We start from the raw sequence: 12,500 nt of genomic DNA, 5'->3' as shown, positions 1-12,500 counted from the left end.
CTGGAGGACTTAACGTCTGGAGGACTTAACGTTTGGAGGTCTTAACGTCTGGAGGACTCAACGTTTGGAGGTCTCAACGTCTGGAGGTCTTAACGTCTGGAGGTCTTAACGTCTGGAGGTCTTAACGTCTGGAAGTCTCAACGTCTGGAGGTCTCAACGTCTGGAGGTCTTAACGTCTGGAGGTCTTAACGTCGGGCCGCCGTGTACTCACGTGACTTCCTGTTCAGCCGGGACCGTTTGCGGTTCTTGGGGCTGGCCGGTCTGTCGGAGGGGTTCTGGGTGACGGACTTGACCAGTCGGTCCATGATCTCGTCGGTGGCGTCGTCCTGGGAACCGGTCCCGTCCTCTTTAGCCATGAACATCTGAGACGGACTCACCCTGCCGAGACCTGAGGACCACAAGCAGAGCCACCATCAGAACCTGAACCAGAACACACGGGGGTTCAGGATCCACAGAGACCCTTACAGAGGGTCTTTATTCTGGACTTCCACAGGAGTCCTGATCCCTCAGGATACTGGACTAGAATAAACTGAGACAGAACCTTTTAGATGTTGTTTGGTTTAAAACACTGAACTCTCCACTGGTCTACTGGTCTACTGTTCCACTGGTCCACTGGACCACTGGTCTACTGGTCCACTGGACTACTGGACCACTGGTCTACTGGTCCACTGGTCTACTGGTCCACTGGACCACTGGACCACTGGACCACTGGTCCACTGGTCTACTGGTCCACTGGACTACTGGACCACTGGTCTACTGGTCCACTGGTCTACTGGTCCACTGGTCCACTGGTCCACTGGTCTACTGGTCCACTGGTCCACTGGTCTACTGGTCCACTGGTCTACTGGTCCACTGGTCCACTGGTCCAATGGTCTACTGGTCCACTGGTCTACTGGTCCACTGGACCACTGGACCACTGGTCTACTGTTCCACTGGACCACTCGTCTACTGGTCCACTGGTCCACTGGACCACTGGACCACTGGTCCACTGGTCTACTGGTCCACTGGTCTACTGGTCCACTGGTCCCGAGTCTCAGGTCCGATCATCGTGGGGGTGATGATGTCATTCACATTTTGTCTGACAGCTGTCGTTGTCACGGCGACCTCAGTCTGAGCTGACACACATCCTGTCTGACCTCAGATCAGACAGGAAGTGACCTCAGATCAGACAGGAAGTGACCTGGTGGTGTTACAGGAGGTCAGTAATGAAACAGGAAGTCTTACTGCGGACGGCTCTGGAGCGTCTCAGTCCTCTCTGGTCCGCCGCCGTCAGGCTGCTACTGATCAGCAGGTTCTTCATGTTCTCGTGCTCCTCCTCCTGACCCGCCTCCGGCGCCGCCATGGAGACGGGGGACGAGCTGTCCTCATGAGACACCGCCCCTGAAAACTTCTCCGTCTGAGAGGAAGAGGAGAAGAAGAAGAAGAGGAGAAGAAGAAAAAAGGGATTACTGAAGTTACAGGAGGAGGATTTTTTGGATTATTTTCACATTTAACGGTGAAAGTTTCTCATCCAACAGACGGACGTCCTGATCTGAATACTCAGCTGAAGGACACAGACGGCAACGCCGTGACGTCACCGTAGGAAAGAAACTAAGACATGATGCATGTAGAGAGAACATCCCAACATCCCAACATCAGACCAACAACATCCCAACAACATCTCAACAACATCCCAACAACATCTCAACAACATCTCAACAACATCCCAACATCAGACCAACAACATCCCAACAACATCTCAACAACATCCCAACAACATCTCAACAACATCTCAACAACATCTCAACAACATCTCAACAACATCCCAACACAACCCAACAACTTCCCAACAACATCCCAACAACATCCCAACATCAGACCAACAACATCCCAACAACATCTCAACAACATCCCAACATCAGACCAACAACATCCCAACAACATCCCAACATCAGACCAACAACATCTCAACAACATCCCAACATCAGACCAACATCCCAACAACATCAGACCAACAACATCTCAACAACATCCCAACAACATCTCAACAACATCCCAACAACATCTCAACAGCATCCCAACAATATCTCAACAACATCCCAACAACAGCTCAACAACATCCCAACAATATCTCAACAGCATCCCAACAACATCCCAACATCCCAACACAACCCAACAACATTCCAACACAACCCAACAACATCCCAACAACATTTCAACAACATCCCAACAGCATCCCAACAACATCTCAACAACATCTCAACAACATCCCAACAACAGACCAACAACATCCAAACAACATCTAAACTGCATCCCAACAACAGCTCAACAACATCCCAACAACATCTCAACAGCATCCCAACAACATCTCAACAGCATCCCATCAATTCAACAACATCTCAACAACATCCCAACAACATCTCAACAACATCCCAACAACATCCCAACAATATCTCAACAACATCCCAACAACAGCTCAACATCCCAACAATATCTCAACAGCATCCCAACAACATCTCAACAACATCTCAACAACATCCCAACAACATCTCAACAACATTCCAACAACATCCCAACAACATCTCAACAACATCGCAACAACATCCCAACACAACCAAACAACATCCCAACACAACCCAACAACATCCCAACAACATCCCAACAACATCCCAACACAACCCAACAACATTTCAACAACATCCCAACAACATCTCAACAGCATCCCAACAACATCTCAACAACATCCCAACAACATCCCAACAACAGACCAACAACATCCCAACAACATCTAAACTGCATCCCAACAATATCTCAACAGCATCTAAACTGCATCCCAACAACATCTCAACAGCATCCCAACAACATCCCAACAACATCTCAACAACATCCCAACAACATCTCAACAGCATCCCAACAATATCCCAACAACATCCCAACAACATCCCAACAACATCTCAACAACATCCCAACAACATCTCAACAGCATCCCAACAATATCTCAACAACATCCCAACAACAGCTCAACAACATCCCAACAATATCTCAACAGCATCCCAACAACATCCCAACAACATCTCAACATCCCAACAACATCTCAACAACAGCTCAACAACATCCCAACAACATCTCAACAGCATCCCAACAATATCTCAACAACATCCCAACATCCCAACAACATCTCAACAGCATCCCAACAATATCTCAACAACATCCCAACATCCCAACAACATCTCAACAGCATCCCAACAACATCTCAACAGCATCCCAACAACATCCTAGCAACATCTCAACAACATCCCAACAACACCCCAACAACATCCCAACAACATCCCAACAACATCCCAACAGGAGGACAGGAGGACAGGAAGACAGGAGGACAGGAGGTCAGGAGGACAGGAGGTCAGGAGGTCAGGAGGTCAGGAGCTCAGGAGGACAGTTACCTCGGTGATCATCTTGCCCCTGGTCTTGGTCCTCTCTCGGTGGGCGGCCCGTTTGCGTCTCAGGGTCAGGACCCGGTCTCTGGTGGTCCGGTACTCCAGAGAGAACTCGCTGACGATCCGACAGAACGTGGTCACTCTGATGTCCCGCACCGAGGACGACGGCTGACCCAGGAACAGCAGGAAGGAGTGGAACCTGGAGGAGGAGGAGGAGGAGGAGGAAGATGAAGGAGAGGAAGATGAATGGGGGGAACCGGAGCGGACCGGACCGGACCCTCCGTCCTCCCACTCTGTGACAGGAGGACCTCCGTCTGTAGTCCCACTCAGCTGGATGAAGCTCCTTCTAACAGAGGACTCTTTATATTCACTCCAGATGAGATTTATTAGCGTGCAGGTTTTCACACAGAAGGAATGTTCTCTGGTGTTTTGGTGCATAAACAAGAAATTAAATATAGAATAGAAAAAACATTAGAAATATGTTTCTAACAGGCGTCCTGTTTAAAGATCCCACATCAGCTCATCTTCAGGTTCATACTGTATTTAGTGTTTCTACTAGAACATGTTTACATGCTGTAATGTTCATGAAATACTTTAGTTTCCTCATCCTGTCTGCCTGAATATACCTGTATTCACCTGTCTGTCTGTCTGAATATACCTGTATTCACCTGTCTGTCTGTCTGTCTGAATATACCTGTATTCACCTGTCTGTCTGAATATACCTGTATTCATCTGTCTGTCTGAATATACCTGTATTCACCTGTCTGTCTGAATATACCTGTATTCATCTGTCTGTCTGAATATACTGACTTCCTGTCAGCTGATGTTATTCACATCCACTGCAACAGGAAATAAACTGGGACACATTTAGAATGTTTACGTTTAAATCCGTGTAATGGTCTAAATATTGTATAGTTGTGACATCACAAATGGACAGAAATCCTGACGGCTTGTTTCTGAATACGGGCTGTGAGTGTTTCTCCGTATATTGAGCGTTTTGATAGTTTAACAGTATTTATAATGCACTGAAACCTGCTGTATAATATAAAAGACATGAAAATCTCACTTTGTACAATATAGGACCGTTAACAACACAGAGAATCCCCCAGCATGCACTGCAGGTCAAAAAGCAGGGAGGGTAGCCTACTGTCCTCAGTACTGTACTGTACTTTGTTATTGTCATCTATAGTGGTTATCTGCATAAAAACACACAATTCAAATGATTATGATTATTTAAATATTTGCTTTGATTAAAAACAAATCTTGGCCAGCTGCTTAGAGCTAGTGTTATGAAGTTAAACGGGTCATATCTCTCTCTCTAATATCTATTTTATATTGATGTGAAACAACTGGATTTATTCAAGTTTCTCACCAAAAACTACATTTTACCAGATTACATTTGAACACATCATGATAACGTTGTAATTTACCTTCACCCAATGGTCATTCTTACTGAGCCGACATTGAACTCCTCATAATAATAGCTCAATGGCACCCCCGTTAACGTTGCTATCTCCGTTATTTATCCAGTCAGGACTGAGCTGCTAACGGCTGCTCACAGCTAACGTTACTAACTCTCCTCCTGCTGATCTCAACACAGGTTTGTTGTTCTCAGTGTCTCTTTATCAGGTAATAACAGGGTGCGTCCCCTCAGGTTTAGTAGTGCTACGCTGGTGAGAGCTTTTTTTTCTCTCCGTCGTGTCTCCGGTTGAACAAACTGAAACATGATGCAGCGTGCGTATGAGTCATTGTGCAGCGTAACTGTGAAAGCGTCAATAAGAGGACTCCATAGTCACGGTGATTCCTCCGTGTACCACCAGAGAGAGCACGCGGACCACCGGTGGTACGCAGACCATAGTTTGAGAACCACTGCAGCAGACTACACAACGGATAGATTTGATCCTAAATACGATGTAACCTTGTTAACGTCTGTACGACGATATGAAACGTCTCTTAGTCTGAGCCGTTTACGTTTCTATGGGGAGATACACTGGACTCTTTTTGTACGTAGCGTGTTCCATGACGAACTCAGAACGCCGTTCCTCGTGGTCACTGAGACAGCATGATGTAGTCTCACTGTTGGAGGGTTTATAACCACCTTCCACTCCTCGATGACTGGTTTAGGATGGTGCTTAACATGGCGGACCCTCCACGCCAACGCACTAACGGAGTGGATGTAGGTAGGGAGAAGGTGTCTGTGTCTCAGGTGTGTCTCTGTCTGTGTCTCAGGTGTATCTCTGTCTGCCCTACCTGTTGATGACCCTCCGGTGGACCACCTTCAGGATGATGATCCTCTGCGTGCAGTCCTTCAGGAAGTCCGTCAGCTTGTTCTTCAGAGCCACCTTCGTCTCGTGTTTGGCCACCTCCTTCAGGTTGTCCCATGATGCTTTGCAGCGTCTCTCCAGCTGCACCAGGTTCTCTGACAGCAGCTCAAAGTCCACCTGGAGGACAGAGACAACAACAAGACTCACCTGGTCACCACTACACAGCGGAATGAAGTCAACTCAACGCTGTTCATTCATCCAGTCACTCAGAGACTCACAGGAAACAACAAGAAATCATATTCTAACACAATCAGATATCAGTAGAATCAAATAGAACAGATAGAAACATAAAGAGAGAGAGAGAGAGAGAGAGAGAGGTACTTTGGCGGAGCGGCTGATGGCGGGGATCTCCGTGTAGATGTCAGAGGATTCTGGGTAGTTTTCCAGCACCAGGCTGCAGGTGTGATGCAGCAGAGACTGACGGTGGACGGTGTCCTTCACCTCCACCACCTTCTCCAGGTAACCCAGCTCAAAGCCCTTCGCCTGCACACACACACACACACACACACACACACACACACACACACACACACACACACACACACACACACACACACACACACACACACACAGTGTAATCTCTGATGTGTGTTTGCAGAGACAACAGGCTAATCTGGACCCGTCTGGTCCTCCTCACACTGACCCGGATCAGCTCCTGATAACGCTGATAGTCAGATAACGTCTGTGATCATAACAAGAAATAACCTGCAGGGTTCTGTCCTCCTGTCTGTCCTCCTGTCCTCTCCGTACAGGTCACAGGGACATGTAATGTTTTATACTTCTGGTGAATATAATCCATCAGTCTTATTTCCATTGATAGATATTTAGTATCTACAGTTGCCTTTGTTAACACCTTTATTTTCTGGTGTTAAAACATCTGTTTAGAAATCATAAAGAATCAAAGACAAACAGCTGGATGTGAAACCTGCTGGAGAACTGCTGTTAAATGACATCTATATATCTATCTATATAAACATTGATCACTCAGATGATCCAGATGTGTAACGAGTGTTTCTGTTCTCACGTTGGAGCTGTTGAGGAAGTTCCCGATGGCGAGCAGCGTGGCCAGGGTTCTCCTGAAGGTCTGATTGGACGCCAGCTGCTCCATGCCCAGCTTCAGGTCAAACAGCGGCTCCGCTATCTCCTGCAGGGGGCGACACAACATCCTGTCTCTATGGTACGGTTCAACCTGATGTCAGTGTGTGGTCGGTGCGTGGTGGGGTGGGTGTGAGCGGTACCTTCTCCAGAACCTCATAGTTGAGTTTGAAGGCCCAGAGCTGCAGGCGGGGGGTCAGGGCGCTGATGGAGGCCAGGCTGAACAGGAACTGCTCCGCCGTGCCCAGAGGAACGTCGGGATTGGCCAGCTGAGCGTCCTGGATCTTCTGCTTCTCCTCCGATGTGGGGGTCATGGTCAGGATCTTCTGCTCGGGACAGAGGGGGGGGGGTCAGTAAGGTCCGCTCGGCGCCCACGGCGCCCTCTGCTGACAGGAAGTGCTCCCTACCTCGATCCCCTCCTTGCTGATGGCGAACTCGTCGAAGTTGAGGATGGCGGTCTTGATGACGTGGACGGCCGGCAGGACGGTCATACCGATGTTGATGGCGTTGCTCCTCTTCGGGTCCAGAACCAGAAGCTCAGACTTCTTTGTCTCAGGTCCTTTCTGCACAGAGACAGCAGAAATAACAGTTCATAATAACAAATATATATTTTTATATAAATGTATATAATAATAATAATAATAATTATAATATACAGAATATTATATAAATGTATACAATAATAATAATAATAATTATAATATAAATGTTTATAATAATAATAATAATAATAAATAATAAAAAATATTATATAAATGTATATAATAATAATAATAGATAATAAATAATAAACAATATTATATAATAATAATAAATAATAAAAAATAAAAAATATTATATAAATGTATATAATAATTATTATTGTTATTATTATTTATAATAAATATAAATAATATAAATGTCGCGCTCGTAACCGAGTCTTTAATAACCGATATGAAGGGATTGTTTGTGTGTGTTAAATCATACTATCTGCTGATTTATCAGTGTACTCAGTCCCTCCCACAATGCATCTGTTTGTAGTCCCCCAGCTGAAACAGGCCTCGTTACCTTGGCGACGTGCAGCTCCTTGGCTTTAGACTCAAACAGGTGTTCCAGTCGGGAGGTGTCCACCGCCACCTTGTCCAGAGACGCCCACACCGTCCCCCGACCGAACCGGCACTTCTGAGGCCCGTCGGCCTGCTTCAGCTCCTTCCAGAACAACTTCACCGTCTTCTTCTTCTTCTTCTGAGAGGACGCCGTCGCCGCCGAGGACGAGGAGGGGGGGGGGGGAGGAGGAGGAGGAGGAGGAGCACCCAGACCTGGGGGAGGAGGAGGAGGAGGAGGAGCACCAGGTGGAGGAGGAGGAAGAGGAGGAGGAGGAGGAACACCCAGACCTGGGGGAGGAGGAGGAGGAGGAGGAACGCCAGAGAAGCAGGAGGAGGTGGAGTCCATGGTGTCCATGTCCAGGACATCGATGTCCTCCTCGTCCAGCAGGTCGGAGAAGTCCAGGTCTTTGATGCGCAGGGCGGCGGCGCTCGGCTGCAGCTGGTCCCAGGCGTCCGCGGGGCCCCCGGGACCCAGCGGGGTCATCTGGGTCGTCTCCAGGCGGCGGGCGTGGCTCTCCGCATCGATGCTGCTCTGCTGGCGGAGGTGGCGGTTCTGATGGAGCACAGGAAACAGTCAGAGGGATACGCTGTTAGTCTGATCAAACACGACGTCGTACTCTTTGTAATGTCACATCATCTTCATGAAGAACGTTTAGAACGGGAGGTCCACTTTAATCTGGAGGTTGACCCTCCAGGTTCTCTATGACGTCACGCTGTTAGCTGGAGGCTAACGCTAGCAGTGGGCTAACATCAGCTGGAGGCTAACGCTAGCAGTGGGCTAACATCAGCTGGAGGCTAACGCTAGCAGTGGGCTAACATTAGCTGGAGGCTAACGCTAGCAGTGGGCTAACATTAGCTGGAGGCTAATGCTAGCAGTGGGCTAACATTAGCTGGAGGCTAATGCTAGCAGTGGGCTAACATTAGCTGGAGGCTAATGCTAGCAGTGGGCTAACATTAGCTGGAGGCTAATGCTAGCAGTGGGCTAACATTAGCTGGAGGCTAACGCTAGCAGTGGGCTAACATTAGCTGGAGGCTAATGCTAGCAGTGGGCTAACATTAGCTGGAGGCTAATGCTAGCAGTGGGCTAACATTAGCTGGAGGCTAACGCTAGCAGTGGGCTAACATTAGCTGGAGGCTAACCAAAGTAGTGACGGCACATGTTGAGAGAAACTACGATTTTTTTCAGCCATTGTTAAAAAAACAAAACAACAATATTAGCTAGCCAGCGTTAGCTAGCCAGCGTTAGCTAGCTTGTTCAGAGAGTTATTCTGCCTCCACGTAACGCTCCGCCCGCTAAACACATTTATTGAAAAAATATTTCGTACATTTGTCGGACATTTTTCCGATTCTTTTTTGGAGATTTTCGGAGTTCTTTTTTTATTTTTTTTTACTAGTTTTCATGTGTCGGACATTTTCTGACTTTAATTTTGGACATTTTTGGAAAATCTTTCAGACATTTGTTGGACTTTTTTTTCCTGACATTTTTTTAAACTTGTTTTCGTACATTTTTCGGATGTTTTCTCGGACATGTTTTTAGTGTTTTCATGACTTAAAGGGCGAACACTGAGAGAATGAATGAAGATTTGTTGGTTCTGACGGTTAAAAGATTTGATCTCAGTGAAAATGTAAAATAATATTAATATATAATATTCTATATAGACATTCTTCAGGGCTTTATTTAAAGAGGTTAGATCGTCTCTCAGCTCCGGTACTGTAGCTCTGGACATCAGTTTGAATGTATTATAAGTCAACAGGAAGTGGGCGGGGCTTCAGTATAATGAGATAACAGCAGCTGTATGCAGACAGAATGACTTCCTGTTTATTCAGACCTGTTGTTCTTCAGCCAGACGGGCCAGCGCTGCCTGGGCCGAGCCTTCCAGACCCTCCAGCTCCGCCCGGCGGGAGGCGCTGCTCTCGCTGGGGCTGGAGGGTTCTACTGAGCGCGCTCTGAAGCTGGACAGACGCTCCAACACACGACCACGACCACGACCGCCCAGCTCGCCACCTGAGAGGAGGAGAACACACAGAGGAGGTCTCACTCTGACTCGACTTCCAGAACCACGGACACAGATACATCCTTTCAACCTCCATCTACTGTAGTAACAGAACCTCATAGAACCCCACTGAGAAACACCTGAACGCTCCCTTTAACCTCCATCTACTGTAGTAACACACTGACTCTGGATCAGAACCTCATAGAACCACACTGATTGTGTGTAGACAGCAGCAGGCTCCATGAGCTCTCACCAGGCAGGAAGGTCCCTTCTTCTTCGGTGGTGTCGGGAGCAGCAGCAGCGGGGGGGTTCAGCGGCGCCGTGCAGGAGGTCTTGGAGTAGAGCATGTCCAGCAGGAACTTCTTGTCGTTGGACAGAGTGCTGGTTTGCCGCTGCAGCGCCGGCGGCGCCGCTGTAGACACACAGATGATCACATGGTAACAGGACGTCTGATGAACACTCAGTCTCTTTATCTCACGGAGACTAAACCTCCTCTGGGATAATGAAGATGAAGCGTTTTACATCTTCTGTTCACAAATCATATACTCTATTCATCTATGAATAAAAGTCCCAAAAATACATTTTTCTGAATTTTGTTAAACTTTTCTTGGACATTTTTTAAAGAAAATTGTTGCATATTTGTTGGACATTTTTCAGAATTTTTTTTATTTATCTTTTTTTCATATATTTTTCAGACATTTTCAAAATTTCTTTTTACTTTTTTTTTTTTTTACATTTTCTCAGACATTTTTTGGTTCTTTTTTTCCGAACATTTTTCCGAATTCTTTTTTTATTATTATTTTTCAGACATTTTTCAAACATTTTCCGGACATTTTTCGGACTTTTCCAGACATTTTGGGATATTCTTTTGAAATTTTTACTTACTTTCTTTCCGAACATTTTTACGACTTTTTTTGTAAAAATATTTTTTACTTTTTTTTTTTTTTACTTTTTTCGGACCTTTATCAGACATTTTTTGGACGTTTTTCAAAACTTTTTGGACATTTTTTAAAAGAACATTTTGTATATTTGTCGGACATTTTTCAGACATGTTTTTTTATTTATTTATTTATTTTTTTAGTTTTTTTCATATATTTTTCAGACATTTTCCAGATTTCTTTTACTTTGTTTTTTATATATTATTTCAGACATTTTTATATATTTTTTCTGAACATTTTTTGGACGTTTTTTAAAACTTAAAACTTGTTTTTCTTACTGAGACTAAACCTCCTCTGGGATAATAAAGATGAAGAGTTTTAAATCTTCTGTTCACAAATCATATACTCTATGCATCTATGAATAAAAGTAAAAAAAAAAAATTCTGTATTTTTTAAAACTTTTTTTGGACATTTAAAAAAAAAAAAGAATTTTGTGTATTTATCGGACTTTTTTAATTTTTTTCACTTTTTTTCAGATATTTTTCAGACATTTTCCAGATTTCTTTTAACTTTTTTTTTTAACATTTTTTTCAAACATTTTCTGGACATTTTTCTGACTTTTTCAGAGATTTTCCAGACATTTTGGGATATTTTTTTGACATTTTTTCTAACTTTGTTTTTCGAACATTTTTCTGACTTTTTTGGGGAAGTTTTTTTGACCTTTTTCAGACATTTTTTTGACGTTTTTTAAAACTTAAAACATTTTTTTCTTACTGTGACTAAACCTCCTCTGGGATAATGAAGATGAAGCGTTTTACATCTTCTGTTCACAAATCCTATACTGTCAAAAAACTATTTTTCAGACTTTTATGGACATTTTTTACAACTTTTTGGGGGATTTAGTTTTTTAGTTTAGTTTTTTTGGACATTTTCTTTTACTTTTTTCACAAACATCTTCATATATATATATATAAATATATAATATATATTATATGTATACACACATGTATATATTTGATTCAAAACTATGACACCGTTTAGAAAATATCTATCTAAATCCAGTTAGATTCCATCCATCCATTATCTGTGACCGCTGATCCTAGTCAGGGTGGTGGGGGGGCACATCCTGGACACGTCAGCATTTAGATTAGATTTATTGAATTAGATTAAAGTCTGCTGCTTCTGTGTATTGATCTATTGTTCTATTGATCTATTGATCCATTGATCTATTGTTCTATTGATCTATTGATCTATTGATCCATTGATCTATTGATCTATTGATCCATTGATCCATTGATCTATTGTTCTATTGATCTATTGATCCATTGATCCATTGATCTATTGATCTATTGATCCATTGATCTATTGATCTATTGATCCATTGATCTATTGATCCATTGATCCATTGATCTATTGATCTATTGATCCATTGATCTATTGATCCATTGATCAATTGATCCATTGATCTATTGATCCATTGATCTATTGATCCATTGTTCTATTGCTCTATTGATCTATTGATCCATTGATCTATTGATCTATTGATCCATTGATCTATTTATCCATTGTTCTATTGCTCTATTGATCTATTGATCCATTGATCTATTGATCCATTGATCAATTGATCCATTGATCTATTGATCCATTGATCTATTGATCCATTGATCTATTGATCCATTGTTCTATTGATCTATTGATCCATTGATCCATT

The 12,500-nt window shown here is 44.0% G+C and overlaps 1 protein-coding gene across 3 annotated transcripts in view; it reads right to left on the bottom strand.

Moving 5' to 3' along the window:
* The window catches only part of fhod1 (formin homology 2 domain containing 1), a 30,782-nt gene that overhangs the window by 5,795 nt on the left and 12,487 nt on the right, over nucleotides 1–12,500 (bottom strand). For all 3 annotated transcript variants that reach the window (XM_037763197.1, XM_037763198.1, XM_037763199.1), the window contains 11 exons: nucleotides 10,165–10,323; nucleotides 9,747–9,922; nucleotides 7,880–8,470; nucleotides 7,240–7,395; nucleotides 6,976–7,158; nucleotides 6,762–6,881; nucleotides 6,059–6,220; nucleotides 5,664–5,854; nucleotides 3,420–3,612; nucleotides 1,225–1,396; nucleotides 212–388 (listed from right to left, as the gene is read on the bottom strand). In XM_037763197.1, the coding sequence (XP_037619125.1) occupies nucleotides 212–388; nucleotides 1,225–1,396; nucleotides 3,420–3,612; nucleotides 5,664–5,854; nucleotides 6,059–6,220; nucleotides 6,762–6,881; nucleotides 6,976–7,158; nucleotides 7,240–7,395; nucleotides 7,880–8,470; nucleotides 9,747–9,922; nucleotides 10,165–10,323 (2,280 nt within the window). The remainder of the gene's footprint in view (nucleotides 1–211; nucleotides 389–1,224; nucleotides 1,397–3,419; nucleotides 3,613–5,663; nucleotides 5,855–6,058; nucleotides 6,221–6,761; nucleotides 6,882–6,975; nucleotides 7,159–7,239; nucleotides 7,396–7,879; nucleotides 8,471–9,746; nucleotides 9,923–10,164; nucleotides 10,324–12,500) is intronic.

Source organism: Sebastes umbrosus, unplaced genomic scaffold, assembly GCF_015220745.1.
Source record: "Sebastes umbrosus isolate fSebUmb1 unplaced genomic scaffold, fSebUmb1.pri scaffold_203_arrow_ctg1, whole genome shotgun sequence".
In the NCBI taxonomy this organism is placed as follows: domain Eukaryota; kingdom Metazoa; phylum Chordata; class Actinopteri; order Perciformes; family Sebastidae; genus Sebastes; species Sebastes umbrosus.
The sequence above is the reverse complement of the archived record's forward strand: the minus strand, read 5'-3'. Positions and strand labels throughout refer to the sequence as shown.